The 21,646-nt window shown below is 42.3% G+C and overlaps 2 protein-coding genes across 2 annotated transcripts in view; both read left to right on the top strand.

The window, feature by feature from the left end:
* Nucleotides 1-9,895: 9,895 nt before the first annotated feature.
* Nucleotides 9,896-11,091, top strand: dph3 (diphthamide biosynthesis 3). The gene is made up of 3 exons (XM_080834769.1): nt 9,896-10,051; nt 10,384-10,458; nt 10,662-11,091. Exons 1-3 carry the CDS (start codon nt 9,944-9,946, stop codon nt 10,731-10,733), a joined length of 255 nt encoding a protein of 84 aa, XP_080690895.1. The 5' UTR covers nt 9,896-9,943; the 3' UTR covers nt 10,734-11,091.
* Nucleotides 11,092-13,360: 2,269 nt separating this feature from the next.
* nck2b (NCK adaptor protein 2b) overlaps nt 13,361-21,646 on the top strand; it is a 56,318-nt gene continuing 48,032 nt past the window's right edge. Inside the window, exon 1 of the mRNA XM_080835818.1 lies at nt 13,361-13,415. The gene's annotated coding sequence lies outside the window, so the exon portion shown is untranslated. The remainder of the gene's footprint in view (nt 13,416-21,646) is intronic.

The raw sequence follows: 21,646 nt of genomic DNA, 5'->3' as shown, positions 1-21,646 counted from the left end.
TGTATGAGAGGAGTCGGAGCAGACTGAACCGTGGAGCAGACTAGCCAGTCCTTTTTTTCTCTTTATCGGATTAGTCCACCTCAGGGCTGGTGTGGTCGGGTGACCAAGGTGGGATGGACCCTTTATCAGCGCTATAAATACAGATTGACTCCAGAAGTGTGTGGGGCAAGCTCCATTCTGACCAGTGGCCTTTTAGGGCATCGCATTATTATGTGGAACACACACACACACACACACAGATGCCCCCTCACCCTCCACACACACACACAGGTACACACACACACACACACACACACACACACACACACCCTGCACACACACATTCCATTATCTCTCATATATGTGTAAGGGGTTCAGTAAGGTCCAAATGATAAGGTCCATTATCTGCAGCCACTGGAAAAGGGATTTAGCCATGGAAGCCATGGAAGACTCATTACTCACACAGCCCTAGTTAGAAGTGTTAAGTGTGTCACCATGACAACTACTGTACTAAGGTACTGTACACTTAAACACAAAATGCTTTGAGTTCCTATTGAGCAGGATACTGTCGAATTAAGTCCTTATTTGATCCCCTTGAGGTACAGTAGGGATATATCTGCCTTATGGAACCAAACAGCCAAGTTAAAGTCCTCTAGAACTCTCTGCTAGAACTCTCTGTCAAGCCTGAAACTTTGGATGACGTTCGCTGGTCACATAAGTGTGTCCTACCACTTCAATCAGAGACCCTGCAAACCTGGATTGTGATAGCATAGAAGAGAATCCATCACACAAGAGCTGATGCCGCCATGGTGTGTTATGTTGATGTGCTCCAATAGCCATAGCATCTCTTACAGTGCCAAACAGTTTCATCTCTTGGGGGGGGGGGGGGGGGGACTAAATCTGTTGCAAAAGCTTTGTTCAAATATTTTTGATTCACTGACGTGTGCAATGCATGCCATTTTGACAGCAAATCAGCAAATCAACTCCTCTAAAATCAGGACAAAGTTGTGTGGTAAATAGTCTATTCTAAAACTGATTGTTCAAATCCTTGATTGTTATTGGCTAAAGGCCGTTGTAAAATCCAGCAATACCTTACAATTTGTCCTCATAACATTCTATGATAACATTCCATATTACTGCGCAGAGAATGGCAAGGCAAGGCTGTGTATTCATATAGCGGCTATATGAATACACAATATTGCACTTTTAATACCCAGTGTTCCATCCGGCTGTTGCATTGCTTCAAGGGTTGCGTGGCAACGATTTATTTAGGAACTATATTTTTTAGTGGCGGAAGAATGACGGTTTATCATTAAACTATTGTTTCTTAAATTGAATTGTCTTTATTTATGAAACCATTTGTAGTAACAGTTTGCAGGGGTTTCGCGTCGTGCCTAACAACTCCCCTTACCTGTTCTAAAATCAGCGCAAACCACGGCCTCTTGGGGCTTATTGCTTAATTTAATACTACTATATTGTTCATGCAACTCGTGTCTGAGAAGGCAATCTCAAGACTGGGGCTGAATTAGACTCTTTTTGCCCACAAAGGAAGTGGTCAGCACCCCACCCCCTCCTGTGCCCTCCACACCAGGTCCATGTGCAGTTATGCAACGTAGGGGATTATTCTCTTGTATTTTCTTCTGGCGGATGAGAGACTGTGGGAGAGCTTGTGATGGGTCTGGAGTATGGGGAGGGGGGGGGGGGGGGGGGGGGGGGGGGGCCTCAGCAGCTGCTCCGCTTGTCTTGTGCCAGTCTCCCAGGGCATTCTCAGGGGCACACGCACGGAGGGTGGGGATCCTGGAGCTCAAATCCATCACCAGTTAGCACTCAGTTTCCACAGGCATTATGGTTACCCCATATGGGCCTGACAGCATGCTATAAACACACACACACACACACACACACACACACACGCACACACACACACACACACACACACACACACACACACACACACACACACACACACACAAACACACACACACACACACACACACACACAAATCAATAACCCCCACACAGAGAAGAAGAGGTTGCATGCTCTTACGCCTTAATTTGTACAAAGGCTCCTGGGAGTGATTTGCGCAGTGTTACAATCACAAAGTCTTTATTAATGTTTATGGAGTGCATATGATGATGTAGTGGGTTTGAATGCCTTCATTGGGCGTCTCTTGCTCTGCAGTGTGACTTCAGAAGCGTGCCACATGCCCACAGCACTGAGGCAAACTGGTTCTCTCCAGCATTATAGGAAAATTATATTTGGGGATTTCTAAGAAATGCTTCTATTTTTTCTTAGAATATAGGTTCCAAGAGTTTTTTCAACAAAGCTTTAGCTGAGTTTCTTCATGAGGGTTTGTTTTTAATGTGATAAAGGGACATTTTAATTTGATTTGAGTTGGCCTCACATGAGTTTCCAGACCGGTCTGGAGAGATCTAAATATAGTCAATTTCATAAAGCAATCAGAGGATACTTATGCATTCTGGAAAACAACTTGAATGAACACTGGGTAATCATATTGCTTCAAGCTGCAGGTTTCATCACTGCAAAACAGGATCAGGTTTAGGTCTTTTACACTCCAAATATCAAAGTTACCATCACAAATATTGTCTATTGCACTCCAAATATAAAAAAAAGTAGCCATCACAAAATGTTGTCTTTTGCACTCCAAATGTCAAAGTAGCCATCACAAAGATGGCAACCTGAGGCACAAATGTCCTCATGCTGTAACATGTCGCTCGACTGACCAAACTAAACTTGAATCCCCACACACAACCCTCTCTGAGCCCTTCTTGTGCTGGGACAATGAGCTATCTCAGGACCAAGCTGCAGCCCAGCTCTCACTCAGCTGATAAGGCGGAGGGATAAAGCGTCCAGTTGACAAGATGACACTAACTTAGCTGCCACATAAACCAACATCTCACAGAGCAGGACAGGTCATCAGATAACCTGCCTGGAGTGCCACAGTCGTAAATGATCCAGCCCACAGCAGATGGACACAAAAACTCTAATGTGCTTGTGTTGATGTGCTATTTCAAACATCATAGGGATTCTTCACAACGGTGTAAATTGTAAGGGTATTTATGTTGAGTGATTTTTAGTCGGTTGGCATTTTGACCAATTATGTAATTTAGCCAGGACATTTGATGAAAAACACCTCCTTACAGCACAGTGGAACTGTGTGTTAGGATCAGAAATGCTAGCAGGACTTTCAGGTGTCTTCTCTTATCAGTGACTAGAGAGTTTCTGAAGCCTAAAAATGTTAGCTTTGAACCTGTCAAAGAATATGAGTGGCAACTTATGTGTTCAATGTGCTTTGTTAAATATACAAAGAATATTCTTTATATATTTATCGTATATATTTTCTTTTGATGTCAATCACAGATAAGCACTGACTTCAGCCTGAGAGGAGAAGTGATGATGGACAAGTGGATAAGGGCCACGAGCTCCATACCGCAGACAGCCCAAACCCACCTTATATCCTGGGGCTTAAGATTGCTGGCTGCTGCCTGCTCACATGGCCTGCTTGTTCTGTCTCCCCACAACAGTTGTGTTTTATTTTGGAGATGGGAGCTCCCCACTGGTGTGTGGGCACATTCCAGACCACCTTCTGACGCATGGGTGGAGGGTCCACTTAGGGTTTCAGGGGAGCTGGTGACGCATGGTTGTAGCGTCCACTAAGAGTTTCAGGGAAGCTGTTGCAGAGCGTCTCTAAAGAGATGAGCCTGTCAACAGGAAATTCAAGCCACCATAAGACTAACTAAAATGTAATTTCTACAACAGATACCATAAGAGACTTGACTATTCTCTAATGCTAACATTTAAGAGTAATGCATCTTGTTGTATAGACAAATACGAGCAGTTACAGAGAACAGATTATATTTAATCTACGGGAGGAAAGGGGTCAGGGTAGGTAATGCCTGATTGAGCCAATAACCTACATTTCCCACGGGATTAATAAAGTATCTATCTATCTATCTATCTATCTATCTATCTATCTATCTATCTATCTATCTAACATTGATAAGCTTGTTACCTGAAGCAACAGCACTGTTTGAGGTACGGAATTTATCCATCAGACAGTAAAGAGTACAATTCAGTCACGTGGCTGACACGCTGAATGCTGGTGAAATGGGCAAGTGTTAAACCTGAACAACTCTGCCAAGGGCCGAATGTTTGTGGCCAGTTGACTCGGTTGGAGCATATCCATGAGACACGTCATTTGGGGGCATCTGGTCCGCAGTGATGAGTACCTGCCAACAATCTGAGGAGGGTGAAGACTACCCAACACATATCAACTGTCAATGGAGGGTGAAGGATACCCAACACATATCAACTGTCAATGGAGGGTGAAGGGTACCCAACACATATCAACTGTCAATGGAGGGTGAAGGATACCCAACACATATCAACTGTCAATGGAGGGTGAAGAGTACCCAACACATTTCACCTGTCAATGGAGGGTGAAGGGTACAACACATATCAACTGTCAATGGGGGGTGAAGACTACCCAACACACATCACCAGTCTGAGAAGAAGGGTAAAGTCATATCACCAGTCTGAGGAGGGTGAAGGGTACCCAACACATATCACCTGTCAAAGCGAGATCTGTGAAGGGTAACCCGTCTGGGCTTGGCTGTGCCTCTGTGGCAAAGAAAAGTGTAATGACGATTACAGGAGGAAAGTGTCCCCACACACAGGGCATCACACCCGGCTGTCCATGGGTCTGTGTGACCAGTCAGAGTGGCCATGCCAATCCTGCTAGTCATGGGTCTGTGTGACCAGTCAGAGTGGCCATGCCAATCCTGCTAGTCATTGGTCTGTGTGACCAGTCAGAGTGGCCCAGCCAATCCTGCTGCTCATGGGTCTGTGTGACCAGTCAGAGTGGCCATGCCAATCCTGCTAGTTATTGGTCTGTGTGACCAGTCAGAGTGGCCACGCCAATCCTGCTGCTCATGGGTCTGTGTGACCAGTAAGAGTGGCCATGCCAATCCTGCTAGTCATTGGTCTGTGTGACCAGTCAGAGTGGCCATGACAATCCTGCTAGTCATTGGTCTGTGTGACCAGTCAGAGTGGCCATGCCAATCCTGCTAGTCATTGGTCTGTGTGACCAGTCAGAGTGGCCATGCCAATCCTGCTAGTTATTGGTCTGTGTGACCAGTCAGAGTGGCCATGCCAATCCTGCTAGTCATTGGTCTGTGTGACCAGTAAGAGTTGCCATGCCAATCCTGCTAGTCATTGGTCTGTGTGACCAGTCAGAGTGGCCATGCCAATCCTGCTAGTCATTGGTCTGTGTGACCAGTCAGAGTGGCCATGCCAATCCTGCTAGTCATGGGTCACCAGTCAGAGTGGCCATGCCAATCCTGCTAGTCATGGGTCTGTGTGACCAGTCAGAGTGGCCATGCCAATCCTCGTCCACTACCAAAAACACCCGCACTCGGCATGCAACCACAAGAACTGTAATTTGGAACAAGAGAGGGACACCTGTTCTCTTAAGTCAAGTTCTCTTTGACATCATGTGGTAGGACAGATACTGTATGCATACACCATTTATCAGGAGTAGTAATGGCACCAGGATGCAGTTAAACCCCAAGCCTGATCCATACTGGCTCTACTTCACAACTTGCAGGACTGAAGGGATCTGCTGCGCATGTCATGGGGCCAGATACCAGAGGGCACCTTCAGAGGTCCTGTGGAGTCCATGCCTTGGTTTATAAGAGCTGTTTTCACAGCAGCATTTTGGGCAGGAGCTCATGATGTTTTGGCTCATTAAGGTATGATGGGATGTACTCACAGGATTAATAAAAGTGTATCTATCTATTTGTCTATCTATCTATCTATCTATATATCTATCTATATATCTATCTATAACGGCTGGCATGAAACATATTCAGTGTTCTTCAGCTGTCGAGAAGAGAGCTACCACAAGTTCCTTTCAAGCTAACATTCCAAGGGTTGCTACAAGGAACACCTCATCAAAGTATTGACCAATGAATCTGTCTTCCCTGAGAGCTTAGGGTAAAGCATACAACTCATTTCCGCTCAGGGCAAATAAGGATATCAGGCTTCATGACCTTGGCCATGAAACTCAATTCATTAAGCTCAGGATGAGACAAAGAAATTCTAAAAAAAACAAATTAATACCACCCCCATGACTACTGGCAGCCTTTTACAGGAATAAAATATAAAGGTCAGTTTAATCGAATGACCATGTTTTTCCACTTACCCATACAAAGACATGGTTTATCGGTGCAGAGGAATTGACAATGCATTACACAAATGAAATAGACGCTAATGAACCATATTTACTGGCCTTCCGTGGCCTGCCCACCCGTGTGCCTGTGCCTTTCCCTCTCTCTGCAGTAGGTGAGTTTGTGCACAGGTGTGCTAGATTTGGTCCTGATTGGCAGGGGGATAAGAGGTCTGCTCTCCACTCCGACTGGGGCTCTCTCGTCCTCTCCCAGGGCATTTGGCTTTTGGTTTCTGTTTAACTTTCACCCCTAGACACTGACTGGTGTAACATTTGTGCTTTCTTCCATTATACTGACGCATTCTTATAATATATTCTTCTTATAATTTTTGTAATTAATGTACGTATTAATTGCAACCTGTGTTTGGCCTCCAGTTCATGTTCTCATGCTGTGAGCCAAGCATGCGTAGCAACCATGCACTCCGATGATGTTACCAGTTGACCATGGACACTGGCAGAGGGGTCGGTTGATAAGCACAGGATCTGGGTATTGAATGGAGATATGTTTGGTGTTTTAGGTGCCACCAGAAAAGTCATAAGGCGGCAATATGGTAACGAAAGAGACACCAAATCATAAACCATATTGGTTTTATTCAACCACAGCATGTTCAGACATTTGGCATCTCTAGTCAGTTTGGCTTTCAGTTACTCCATGGCCCATGGGAGCTGTGGGTTACCGGCGAGCCTGAAGGCATCTTTCAAGAAAACCTGTATGTATTGTTTTATATATTGTAAGTGGATGTTTGGCTGAATCAGACTCAATTTTGTTTGTTTGTTTGTTCATCTGTTTGTTTGTTTGTTTGTTTGTTCCTTTTTTTTGTACAAAATTGTATCTGCTGTGCACAATAACCACCGGTGTTTTAACAACTATGACTGCTCCCCAAGTTATAACCCTATTTATTATCTCCCCAAGTTATAACCCTATTTATTATAGTGCTAAATGGGACTTTTAAAGGAACAATAATTTACTGTTTATATGATGAGTGGCCGAATGTGATGTTGTAATGTTTCCGTGTTTCAGGAACGCACTTCCAAGCTCAGTCATAAAATATTATTCTATTTTTCTAAAGACAAGTATAACCTATTTCATATTGACATGAGTTTGTGACAGAACTCGTGGTATAGAATGAAGGTTGAAAAAATTCAATACAGCTGTTTTGGCTCAGGAGCTCACAAAACCATAATTAGACCAGTAAGACCACACATTTACACCCTTTCCCCCTCAACTCTAAAGGACCTTTCTATTGTGCATTTGTGACTGGGGAAGGAGTCTGGTCATCTCCCCAGCACCAATCACCAGGTCACAAGGGCAGCTCTGTTGACTACTTTCCCCTGTTTGAAAAGGTCATGCTTTGATCTGGAAGCATGTGTTCTGGGATTGATTTGATCAGGTTTTTAACTGCCATGACGTGTTTCAGAAGAGTTAAAAAAGATTTATGCTTCATACATTTATAGAAAATGTATTATCAGGCTTATTCTTTATAGAAAACATCTATACTATACTTATACTATAAATATGTTTACTTAAAACATTTATACTTACTTATATTTATACATTTATACCACTTTCAAATACTGAGAATACGGCGATAAACATCTCCTGCATCATCGTAACGAAATTCTGAGAATCTCATTTTCCTAGAATATTTGAATATTCCAAAATATTTTGATTCACTTAAAATGTACTTCTGACTGCACCGCATGATCACTGCCTTACTCTACCCCACCCAAGAGGACATCTGTCAATCATCGTGCTGATTTATTTAGGGATCTTTTAACAACTAGTCCTATTAAGAATCCTGACTAAATTGTATTCCCTCTCATCAGATGGTCAGATGTAAGGACTTTTTTGAAGACGTTTATGTTTGAAGCACAGAAATATCTTAGATGCAGAGGTAGTTCCATCATAGAAAGGTGCTAAAATTCAATTCCAAAGCAAACTTAATTTATCTTAATCTCTTACAAATGAGCAGTTCACTGACATTCTTGCTACGCTATGCTAATTGCATACAGAGTCACTCCTGTGTTGCTCTCTGCTCAAACATGCACTGATGATCCTGGACTTTCCCAGCCTAAATGAAGTCTCTCACAAACGTCCATAGATGTGAAATGTCATTTGATGCCAATTGCTATTTTCTCTCTTCTTTTTTACCAATTTGACATGTACATGAACATGCTGTTTCAATAGTACACCAGGTTTGTTTCCGTTGGACAAACTCATCTACAATGACAGTCACAACACCCTCCTCTTTAAAGACTGCTCAGTGCAGAGGAGAGTGGAGTAAGATGAGCCGTTTCTTACTTCTTACTATAAGTCGAGCTATAGCCAAGGGAAATGAGACCGAAATAAAGCTCGGCTAATGCATACAAGTCCAGGATGTGGGCAATGAAATGAAATCTCGACAGTGTGCCTTACTCAAGTCAATGCGATATGAAGTAAAACCTTAACAGTGTGCCTTAACTGAAGCCAATAAAATAAGGGGTCCCAAAAAAAGTAGTCTTAACTTGCCCCATGTTAGTGGTTATTTGGGCCATCTGGGGAAACAGTTACTAAGTTATACTAACCAGATTAATAATTGTATTCCCATTCTGCTTCTTGGTTTTCATTAAATAAATACTTTAACTAATTTGTCCACAGTTTTGACACCTGTAGATGACTTGCCAGGATTAAAAAATTGACATGGAAGTCATAAAGACTTTTTTCTCTTGAGGAACATCCACAGATTATTTCTTTTTCACTTAATTCGATGAACTCTTGTGGCATGACAGCTGTTATACATATAAAATATGAAAAGTAATGTCAGTTATTGGTTGTTGGGATGCATCACTGATTTAAACACCAAACTTAACTTGAATGTACCCCCAAGGCTCCTTCTGCCCCACAGCCACAATTGTGGGGAAAGTGCTTAGTGTAGCACACACAGAGGTACACTTTGCTTTCATTCACGTTTCCACACACTTAGACACGCCAGTTCATTAACATATCTGATATTCTTCTTTTCCATAGAGAATCCAGCCCACTGCTCACATTTAGTCTTAAGTGCAGAGCTGCCTCATGATGGTCACTGTAGGGTCTGCTTCCATAGGACCTCCAGTGGAATGCAAAAAGAGACAACTGTAATCTTATCTGACAGGCAGGGCCAATCCATCCAGCAAGGGAACTAAGTGTTGACAATATAAGTAATTGCCTAATACTATACCAATTAACACGTCTGAGCCTGAACGGTCTGATGAAACTTGATGCATGCATGTAGCAGCTGCTTGAAGACATCTGAAAACGCTATATACCTGGATACAAGTGGATACAACCAAACAACTTCATTCAAGAAAGGGAAGGAAATGCTAGGATAATGTAAACAGCCTAAAGTGTTCTATTTCACCATCCTTACAATGACATTTACATGTTTAATGTATATCTTTCATCTGTAAAGCACTTTGGTTACTAGTGTGTAGCAAAAATTGTGCTATGAAAATAAACTCGCCAAATGTTGTTACTTTTCTGTGGTTTGGGGGAGTTCTGTGTTATTTGCATGCATGCATCACACTGGCAGGAGGGGATATTTTTCCTGAAAATTTCACTGGAAATATACTGCCCTCTCCTGGCAGTATACGCAGGATCAATGTGACGTCATTTAAAAGCGACGGCGTTGGCAGCTCCGTAAAGAAACATCGCGTGCCAGTGGTTTCTGAAAGAGGGAAACTACAGATCCACTAAAATGTCTGTTTTTCATGACGAAATCGAAATAGAAGATTTTGAATATGACGAAGACACAGACACTTACTATTACCCTTGTCCTTGTGGAGATAAATTTGCAATTACAAAAGTAAGTTTACGAATTCGCGTGCATGTGGATTGATGGGCTTCAAGTTGCAAGCTAGCTATCCTACTTTTTTTTTTTGCGTTTGCACTAGTCACATTACATATAGTTTGAAAGGTATCTTAATTTGGATTCATATAATGACATCCCTATCTTGAGTTAGATACCATAAGCGTAAATAGCAGAGTGACAACATAGTTTAACAGAATTCCGTTAGGGTAGATTCGAAAATACTTTGTAACATTAACTTAAACCATTACCTTAAGATTCGGCTCTGTGTGGTAAAGGGGCCGGGGGTTTTTTGGTGACAGAACTTTATCTTGTATTTACTCTTACAGGAAGATTTGGAGAACGGTGAGGAAGTAGCGACGTGTCCCAGCTGTTCCCTTATAGTAAAAGTCATCTATGACCAGGTTAGCAAGACTGTTTTTTTTATGTGTGGTGCAACATACAAGTGTGTCAAAGCTAATGCATCACGGGCTAGATTTAGCCTACTATCCTACCAGTGCAGTGTTTTCTCGTACAGTATTTTAGTTTGAGAAAAGTGTAACAAGAGGTATTGTTGTATGATGACTGAAATACTATAGCTCATGTGTGTTCTCCATCTCATTCACAGGAAGACTTCATGAGTGGGGAAGTAATAGAAGCACCTACTACAGACAGGAGGCTGGAGCTCACCCAAAGTTGACGCCCTCGACTCAATTAGGCCTCCACCTGTTTCCATAGAGACAAGATTAATGTATTCATGGATGTATGCTCACAGAGGTGCCACGTGACCTCTCGCTCAGGTGATGAACATGATATCACCACGTCGGTTGACAAGACAAACACAGGACTGCCATTTTTGCACAACTTACTTTTAAATTCCTTTTTTGGAAGCTATTTATTTTTTTATAGTATATATAAAGCCCTCTGTACACCTTGAAAATGCAGCATGTGTCTCTTTACAATATATGAAAGCAGTAGAGGGAGCAAGATGAAAAGAGAAAGCCAGCGCCTGGTGTTTTGGTAGCTTGGACACCACCAAGTGGTGAAACACGGTTGGAACATCCATGTCGTTCTCATCTTCATGAAAATTGTAAGAGGTGTGGCCGTTTGCAAGCAGAGGTAGCCTACTCAATTCTAGTGATTGGGTAGCTAGCTGGTAGTATTAGTTCAGTACCAAAAAGAGCCCTTGGAATATGGAAATAAGGATGAAGCCACAATGCCATTCTGAAAATATACATTTAGAAGCAGTCCCTTTTAACGAAGGTGTATATCATTATTGGATTAATGTAGGAATAGTTAGTTTGTGTGTGTGTGTGTGTGTGTGTGTGTTTGTGTGTGTGTGTGTGTGTGTGTGTGTGTGTGTGAGAGAGAGAGAGAGAGATTCATTTCCTTTGCACTTGTATTTGATTACCATACATCTTGTAAGGTCCTTTCTTTTCAGAAAAGACATCCGAGATTTCCCTGCATTTAGATAGATGGATACTTTATTGATTACATGCAGCCAAACCGCGCTTTATCAACCTCCAAATTGATATGTACAATATTTTTGACAGACACAAATTTAGGAAGATTTATCTTATAACTGTTACTAGACCTATTTTCATTTTGGTACTGTGCTAAAATAACAAGCTCATCGTTTTATTTTTATTTTACAGAGTTGTAGGAAAAGAGAACACTTTTTCCAGCTTACTCCTTATAAATAGTGGGAAATAAATAGTGGGAATCAGTGGAAGGGTCATTTTATAGCATGAACATATTTAATTAACATATTTACTAAATGTATGTGTAAAAAAAAACATCTGATTTATTCTTTTTCAATACGCACTACTACTTTTGTTTCCACCTAATGAGGAGTTAGAATAGATTTAGGATTTTCTAAATGTTCTAAAAAGACTTAATTGCAAGCAATTATGCCTGCATTTCGATTCAATTTATAAAATATAAGGAAAAATATGGTCATTTATTTATGATTCCAAAAGCTAATTACTACACTTCTTTAAATGATTGTATTTTTGAGTCAGTGCAAACCTATTAGTGAAGTGCATGACCAACAGTTTTGATTGTGTTCCTTCAAAGCAAAATGATGCTGTTAACATGCAAATGTAAGCACTCTTGTTATATGTTTTTTAGTTTGTGTTAATAATATCAAGAACCTTCCACTTCCAGTTCTTTACCACATAATGTGTCTGCTTTTTCCTAACCAGGCATCTTACAAAACATGCATACTTAACACAGTATCACTCTTTCTCAATAACAAGTGACTGGTAAATGAATGAACACTTCGCTGATTCATTTCCATAAACATTTAATTCACACGGCGGACATAACGAGGAGGAATGTGACCCATACTGAATGTTCTGAAGAGCTCTTAAATCAATACTGTGCTGCCACGAGTTGTCATTAAGCATCTGTATAAAACATGAAGACTGTTAATCACGGAACAGGCGTTTCAGCAACACTACCCCACGAAATGAGGACTTGAGAATATGCAATGTTCAGTCTGAAAAATGTTTGCATTGTGGGATAGTCATAATTTCTGAACTGAATTCAGCTCTCTGAAACTCCTGGAACGTCCTTAGACAATCTATCTGTTTTTCCTCCATGCTCTTATTAAACCCAAGTAATATATATATATATACTTAATTTCATACTGTTGTACGCGGAAGTTAGAAAGTAGTCTACCTGACCTTGCTTAACACAGAATGCACTTCACTGTCCTGATGTGATATTAAGAGGCGTGCATACTGTCATTGTGGCTCAATCCAGAATCGATCTGATGTGCAGGAAACCTACAAAGAGGAGACAGTTAATATAACTGTATTCTCCAGTGCAGTTCTCAATAGTTCAGTTAAAAAATACAGTCACATTTACAGGGTAGACTGTGAGACAACTGAGGGATACACCTATCCCTTTCTGCACATAGAAATAACTACATCATGATCTGGCAATATGATCTGTTACCAGCAGAAGCCTACACATGTCACACTCAAGGTGAAGATGGCCCAAAATGTGTCACTCATTGACTTCCATGACTGGCATGGGCAATTAGAAAGCTCATCAAATTAACACTCTCATCAGCATCAGTTTCTCCCACCTCTGTCAAGCGCGTGCACTCTGAGACAACGCGATTGCCGATTCTGCCTTGGCTGCGATGACGTCACTCTGCTAGGCAGTGTGGGTTGTGCCGAAGGTAGGGAGACTGGAGCTGACTGACTAGCAGACTTTCTGGGCCTGCGAGAAGGGAGCTAGGAGTCAAGAAATCAAACCAAACGGATTTTTACTCCGAAAGTTTAAAAAGCAAATGCTGCCCAGGTTAAACGAAAAGACGACATTTTTAAATTGAACCGCCGCTTTGCACGAGCAGTCAGGCGTTACAAGCAAGGTAAGACCCGACATGAGAATGAACAGAACTGAGTGTAAAGTTGATGTGATGGTGGTAGCTTGACGGGAGGTAGAGTTGGTGATGATTGCTAGCGGCAGTGCCTTGACTTCATTCGGAAATGTTGTTGGCGGAAACGCTACTCTGACAGTTGAATCCCCTTAAGGAAAGTTTGAAACGAATACCAAGTGACAGATAAGTCGAATGCCACTGATGTGTATTTGTAGTTGGTTGATACTCGTCGTGCAATGTGGCTTTGTGTGTGGTGTTCGTCAATACAATAGGCAGTGGGATGGTACGTTAGCCTGTGGTGGTGGTGGCGGCGGTGTTTGGTTGTTTTTGAACATTGAGGTTATGGATACGTTTTCCTGTAGCTGCACAGCTTTTACGTGCAACAGAACTTATATCCAATCGCTTTGTTATGACTCAGTTTTCTTTTTCGCATCTACTTATCTGGCTTAATCATCATTCGTGCTCCGCACATATCAGATTTGACTCTGTTCTAGTACGGAGCTGCTTACGCCGTGGTGTCGACACATCAATTTGCAGAATGTAAAAACCGATCAGTAATAGCAACACTGACAAAAATATCAGTCAGCGCAGATAAGTAATGGACAAACATACTGGATGTTCAGTTGACAGCTTCAGAATTGTCTCTGACATGGGATCGCCATATCAGCTCTCCAGTAGTTACTTTCTCTCTCAGGTTTCAGCAACACATAGGCTACAACACACGCACACACCGATAGTAGTAGTCTAGGCTAGTGGAGGTAGTAGAAGTAGAAATAATAATAATAATAATAATAATAATAATAATAATAATAAAAAGAGTAACGGTAAACAACAATAGTCATTTTAAACTTAATTTCAATCATGTGTGAACCATTTGAAATACATTGAACTAAGACATGGATTCAAACATATCCCCACTAATGGTTGTTATGACAGTTGCCTTGATATATATATATATATATATATATATATATTTGCGTTTGTAGACCTCATGCATATTTTATCACACAGGTGCACTGTGTAGCATGAATCATGGCAACCATCTGCACAATCTCACTGTCACTCATTTTTGCTCTATCAATGTGTGCTGACCACCCCCTTCACACTGTATGCCCTGGCAGCCCTGCCTGTCTTGCCTTCAGGAGATTAAGTCCAATGGTAGGCTACTCTGTGTTTCAAACCCTCTTATGATACCTTTATTCAACCTGCCGTGGTCAAAGGCTGTGAACGGCCACCTTACACACACAAACACTGACGTGACATTTTCAGCTGTCAATGGCTTGTGGATAATTGAAATCCAGAAAGTCATGCATTAATTATGGACCACATAATGTGGTGCACACATTGGCAGTTACCTTTGAATTCTCATTAGCACACACTGTTACGGTTTCATCCCATAGAATGGCATCATTTAAGCCTGTCGCTGGTTAGCAAAAGCCAATACTTGAAGGTGGATTATATTTGTATACAAATATGTGTTAACATAATTTTAGAGATCACTTTTGAAAAGATCTCTTGTTACCAGTACCGTACACATTAGAAGGCACGTGTAGCCTTGAGCCTGTTTTCACTGAGCCTGCATTGGAAAAGGGTAAAACCTGCAAAACTGTTATATTTATTTGTCTTTCCTTCGTCATTATAAAGCAACATGTACCATCAATTGTGTCAGGATACATATGTTGTATCTTAACAATAAAAACAAAGCATATATAGTCCCTCGTGAAGTTTTTAAAGTAAACTGTAAGGAATTGTACCTTCCTGCAGAATTCTAACCCTGATTTGGCATACCTGACTCTGTTATTCAAAACGCTCCGAATCTAAGTGTGGGAGTGATTGGGACTGAATAGGAATAGGATGACCAGATGTCCTTCTTTTCCAAGACATGTCCCCCCCCCCCTCACATTTGTCATGTAATATTCGGTATTGTATAGGCCAACTAAACTCATCAGGAGAGTGAAGACCCATAGACACTGAGACCAGCGTGTTACCTTGATCAGGCCTACTGTAGCAGAAAATAGGTTGAGATCTAACCACACACCCCTTGCAGTCTTTTTGAACCTTGGCCTTGACCTTCGTTTCACCTTCTTAATATGCAGTCTCCCTATTGTAAAAGACAACCTAAATATACTTGAGGTCTGTACTTCATAAATACTTAATATGCAACACTTTATCTGTCTATCCTTTACGTGGCCATGTATTTTTTAAAGACTTACTATCTTGGTAGCTCACCATATAGCCTATCTTTAGTTTACTCCTGAAAAACTCTTGCATGTGTACTTCACGTACCTAAGAGTTCAGTACACTTAGTGAATGTGGAATCCAAGTGTGCAGTACATGATTTTAAAATATGCTTGAACTTTAGATTTGTTTATTATGTGCTAATGACATTGACAGAAGAAAGTCTCATTTGTGAGGTTAAAGAAGAGCTTTACGCCAGAATCCTTTCCCATTTTTTTCTATCTGATTCTATTTATCATTTTCTATTTTTATTTATAGTGGGGGTGTTTACTGTCAAGTAATAATCCAGTCATAGCAAGGTAATGCGTCCTCTTCTCTAGAAGTCAACATCATGAAGATGCATATGAGCTTATCGTATGAAAGGTTTAAAATTTGTCAAGATTCCTGTGAATCAAAGCAGCATTTTCCATGAAGTCAGGTCATACTTCAATTATAGCCTGAAATCCCATAGTCGGTCGTTTAACTATGGGCTTAGTTGTTGAATATTTCATGAGAGCACTGTGAATCATTTTGGCCAAGAGTTAAAATGAAATGTTCTAATATAAGATTCTTCGAAATGATTCTTCTATCTCATCCCACTTTGTTTGACTCGTTCTTCTCTTCAAAGCTTTATTCCATCTGACAGCAGAGTGAGTCACCATAGCGATAGCCTACGCTGATATGCCCGCTCTGTTAAGTCAGTTCAAAGTAGTTAGCCTTACTCTGCTTGCAATGCAAATTATGCTGTAGGAAGATACTACTATCCAGGCCCATCCCCTTAGCCATGTCTGTGAAGGTTTGACTAAACCAGTGCCCTTAATGCTGTGTTCAATTTTGAGCTGCGTTTCATGATATCCCATGTATGACGTTTCTTATTTGATTGGGTGTGATTTTAACATGGTCGGCGGTTTCATTGGTTAGGCCTGATATAAAGTGATGGTCCCTGAGGAGCAGTTATTTATCTCATTTGTGGGTTTTTTTCATGGACAAAGGGCTTATAGCATCTTTTCATCCTCGTCAAGAAAGGAAGATTTGCTTACAAGCAAATCAGAAACGCCCCTTCTATCAGACAGTCTCCTCATAGGTCACATTTAGGATATATTTTTCAACACTGGGGCATACAAACCCTACATGCATCCTGATCAGGCCTGACAAGCCATTTAATCTGGCCCGACGGCTCCTCAGAATGTTGCAAAAAGTTCCATTGATTTAAATGAGCAACGGTGAAATTGTATTTGGTTTGCGTAATTTTCCCTCAGGATTAATAAAGTATCCATCTTTTTATCGATCAGAGCTTGTCTGCCGCGGCAGCAGGTATGTCGAACGCACCACAAATACTGCAAGTCCCAATGCACTGTCCCTGCGTTGGTAGCATACGTCAATTTAGGGAGTGCTTGCCCCACTGTCCGGCCCTCGACTTACACCCATTTTTTTTATTTCGCCCCTCTGTGTATTTGAGTTTGACATTCCCCTGATCTACGGTAACTTTAACTTTCTTTATAGTATTTGGAAGTGCCAGTCCAAGTGGAAATGGTGGTTGTTGAACTGCCACTGTAGTTGAATTATCACTGGTGGATAACAGTGGAACGTTACTAAACTCTGGCTGACACAGGCTTTTAATGTTTCAGTGTTTAATGATTAGCAACTCATACGCCCATGCGAGTTCCAGCTTCCCCTTTGGTTGAAATGTATGCTACTTTTGCTATCTAGCTGGAGCTGGCCTGGTGTGTTAAGGGTAGCCATGTTGCCTGAACACATTAATAATAATAATAATACATTTTATCTAAAGCGCCTTTCATGACACCCAAGGTCACTTCGTAAACAGGTTATTAGAATTACAGTCATCACATAGAACTAAATAAAAATAATAAAAATAAAAGTCAGTCAGTCATTAGGAACATAACTAACAGTTTGCACACAGGAGTGAGACTAGAGGCTTGGGGGCAGTTGCCATTGGTGAAGTGCAAGAGAATGAGCTTCTTCCTGATCAATACCAACTCAGAACCTCTAATGAGGTTGTCAGGGAGACCTAATGCCTACCGCTGAAAAACCATGTCAAACTGTCTGGATGATAGAATGAAACCCTCCATTGGCTCAATTTAACAGAGGGGACAACTCAAATATGTTTGGATCCTAGTGGCAACTACTGTGCTCATATCTCACTGACAAATGGGGGAGGATGTGGATCTGGGACAGTAGTGTAGCTCTCTGAGAGAAGAAAGATGACACACTGACGATGGCTTAAGGCCGAAACTCGTCTGTGCAAAATAAACTGGTCTTAATATTAATGAGAAAAGCTTGAGAGTGCGGTTTTATTCTACTCAAAGTTAACATTCTTTTACTCGCACCCGAAAACGCATTTATATTTTTTTGAAGTAGAGCGCGCCTATCCCTACTAGCCCTCTGAAAGAAGGACATGAGTGTGCATATGAGCTTGTTTTGAAAGTATAGTGCTGTTTGCCCTCGATTTAAAATGTGTGTATGCGTGAGCTTATTGCCCCTCCACAAGCATTATTGACTTGTAAGAGTCTGCAGCCTGACTGAAGGTCCACTTGGGCCCTAGGACATTGACTTTCTGTGTTAGCTGGACTCAAGACCCGGCCCAAAGCCTGCGCCAGAGGACTGGGTGACATTTGGGTTGCGTGGGACATCCAGCCGGCAAACAGTGATATGTAAGCGTTATATCCTACTGAGACGGTCAGGAGAAGTGAGCGCTGAGCTGCCCATGGATTAGAGGGAACAGAAGGCACAGACAAACACACACACACACACACACACACACACACACACACACACACACACACACACACACACACACACACACACACACACACACACACACACACACACACACACACACACACACACACACACACACACACACACACACACACACACATACCAACACACGCACTCCAACACACACACACACACACACACACACACACACACACACACACACACACACACATGCGCGCACTCCAACACACACACACACACACACGCTCCAACACACACACACACACACACACACACACGCTCCAACACACACACACGCTCCAACACACACACACACACACACACACGCTCCAACACACACACACACTCCAACACACACGTACACTCATGCACACACACACACACGCTCCAACACACACACACACACTCCAACACACACGTACACTCATGCACACACACACATTTGGGAGGGCTTGGCCACGTGGCCACGTGTTTTTTATGGCATGGCAATGATTCCTCAGCCCCCCCGCCAGCCAGGCCAGGGAATCACATCATTGAGGCAGACTCCAGTGTTGACAGTCTGTTCATTGTCTAACTGAAGTGTTGCTGCTGCCTTCTGATAACGTAGAGAGAGAGAGAGAGAGCTGTGGCAGGGGTGGAGGCCTGGGTGGAGGCCTGGGTGGAGGCCTGGGTGGAGGCCTGGGTGGAGGCCTGCCCTGGGTGGAGGCCTGGGTGGAGGCCTGGGTGGAGGCCTGCCCTGGTTGGAGGCCTGGTTGGAGGCCTGGGTGGAGGCCTGGGTGGAGGCCTGGGTGGAGGCCTGCCCTGGTTGGAGGCCTGGTTGGAGGCCTGGGTGGAGGCCTGGGTGGAGGCCTGGGTGGAGGCCTGCCCTGGGTGGAGGCCTGGGTGGAGGCCTGGGTGGAGGCCTGGGTGGAGGCAAGGAGAGTCAGAGTGAGGACGACAGAGGGCCACTTCTGCTGCAGTCTCTGCCTGGCAAACGCAATCACAGAACTTGGAGAACAAAATTCTTCTCTGCCAGTCATCTGTGTTGTCTAAGGAGTGAGGGAGGGAGGTTGTGTGTGTGTGTGTGTGTGTGTGTGTGTGTGTGTGTGTGTGTGTGTGTGTGTGTGTGTGTGTGTGTGTGTGTCTGTGTGTGTGTCTGTCTATCTGTCTGTGTGTGTGTCTGTGTGTGTGTCCGTGTGTGTGTGTGTGTGTGTGTTAAATATTGGCATATTGAGAGTAGGACACGTCTTAATTAAAGCAGATGACTCGTCTTACCACTAAATGCTTGTGGTCTCCTAGTCTTCTTTTTTTACCCAATCAAAACAAGCCAAGAGGGCTTCAACACTCAAAAGAATATGGGAGCTTGGTCACTTTCATTGCATTGCAGTGTTGAGTGGATAATTGCATCTTCTGTGGAGTGTAATCAAGTTCTCATCTAATTTACAGTTGAGTCTGGATACACCTCCTCCGTTTTGGTTTCCTTCTTGTTAGCATACTCTCCCGCTCAGCTTCCTGCTTTCAATATTTTCTGTTTGTTGTTTATTATTTTAATCATGCAGTTATTTGAAAAATAAGTTGCATCCTGTTTGTTTGGGTTTTTTTCTCCAGATTATTTTCCTTTTCTGCATCCCGTAAACCCAGCGACTAACCCAACTCCCCCACCAGTGTTTTGCATCTTATGAGCAGGGTGCTGCTTTGGATGATACTGGCCCTTCCTATCTGTATTCAGTTGGACAATAAAAGTTATGTGTGTGCAGTGTTTGTTGGATTTTGCACAGCTTCTATTTTCTCATCTTAACAAGGCATTGGATTTAAACACTCAATCCAACAATTTAACAATTGAAACGTTCCTGATCATTTAGACCTCATTCCTCCTACAGGCGCTGAGACGTCAGTGATGAGGCCCAGTGAAACTAGTGGGTGACCAACCTCTCAGCCTTAAGGACTCAAGCGTGAGTTCAGCAACAGCTGGGTCTCCATCCAACTCTTTTGCATAGTTTAGTGCATTCATAAAAAGAAATGTGAGTCTGTTCAAATTTCCAACCGCTGTGTTATGCAAATAAAAAATGGACGGAGTTGTGAACAGATAGGGGTTCGAGTCTTGTCAGGGCAACAGAAACAAGTAGAAAAAAATATCAACAAAAGGTGATTTAATGCAAATACACCCAGTCCCATCCACTGTGTAATACACCCGCCCCCCCCCCCCCCAGAGAAACGATTTCTTATTCAACGTAAGCAAATATCCACTCAGGATTTCCTGTTCAAATGGTAAAGATTTGCACTCAAATGTTGGCTGGAAGCACAGCTATTGTCAGTCAGGGATGAATGTTAGCATTTAGTTTGTTTGTCTGTTTGCATGTTGTTGAACTAAGGTGGCTACGAGTGAATTCAAGTAACTGCTGGAAGAGCTACTTGGTGAGCGCTGTATTGTAGTCTGTAATCTACAGTTACCATTGCACTGGAGCTTGGTGCCTTCCTGCAGAGTAGCTGACAAACTGAGGTGCGTGTAAAAAGATGCCAAGACGTGTATCTTTAAGAGGAGGAATGGTAATCTGGGTGTCCTGGCCCAGATTGTTACTAGCTGGGTTTCCATCTAACTCATTCGTATAATTTAAGCGCCTTTGCGGAAATTAATTCCGCTTTGTTATGTGTTTTAAAAATTGACCCCTCCATATCAAAGGAGGAGTTGAGAACAGCTGTGGGTTCTAAACTTTAACAAAAACTTAATAAAATCTCAACAAATGCAATTTGATACCAATAAACCTCTTTCCTAACCCTTGGTGGCATTATATCCTATGCGAATCGGGAGTTAATCCTGGCCCTGAACAGCTGCAATGCGTGCGGAGTGTGCTGCCACTAAATAGGCTGCTGTCACATCATCCAGGAGAGTGCAGTACTTTAGTGGAGCTGAATTGATTTCCCCTCCCGTAGGTGTAAAGTGCAGTGGGCTATATAAAAAGTGGTGTTATCACACGTTCATTTGTTTGTTGTTGTTGTTTGTTTATTTGATTGGTCTAAGGCTATGTTATAGACCTACTGTGTACAAAAGTGAAGATAAAAGTTGATTTTAGGTGTGAAATTCAATTTAGGAAAGAATCCAATGTGTTTGGCTTTTTCTCAGTTCCAATATTCTTCCTTTCTGGAGGAGAGATGGCTGTCTCTGTTCACTCGGCTTGTGCTGGTTTGCTCCTCTTTGGTCTGTTGAAGCTTATTAATGATTCAACAAGCTATGGGGAGTGTCTGTTAGTTGGGCTCATATCTTTTCC

Source organism: Sprattus sprattus (genome assembly GCF_963457725.1).
Source record: "Sprattus sprattus genome assembly, chromosome: 3".
Lineage (NCBI taxonomy): Eukaryota > Metazoa > Chordata > Actinopteri > Clupeiformes > Clupeidae > Sprattus > Sprattus sprattus.
Note: the sequence above shows the minus strand (reverse complement) of the source record. Positions and strands in the feature narration are given on the sequence as shown.

Bases quoted from the DNA above. Each gene is read 5' to 3' on its own strand.
- dph3 (XM_080834769.1), top strand. From the start codon at position 9,944: ATGTCTGTTTTTCATGACGAAATCGAAATAGAAGATTTTGAATATGAC. The intron at 10,052-10,383 runs GTAAGTTTACGA...TTACTCTTACAG, and splicing joins ATAAATTTGCAATTACAAAA to GAAGATTTGGAGAACGGTGA. The intron at 10,459-10,661 runs GTTAGCAAGACT...TCTCATTCACAG, and splicing joins TAAAAGTCATCTATGACCAG to GAAGACTTCATGAGTGGGGA.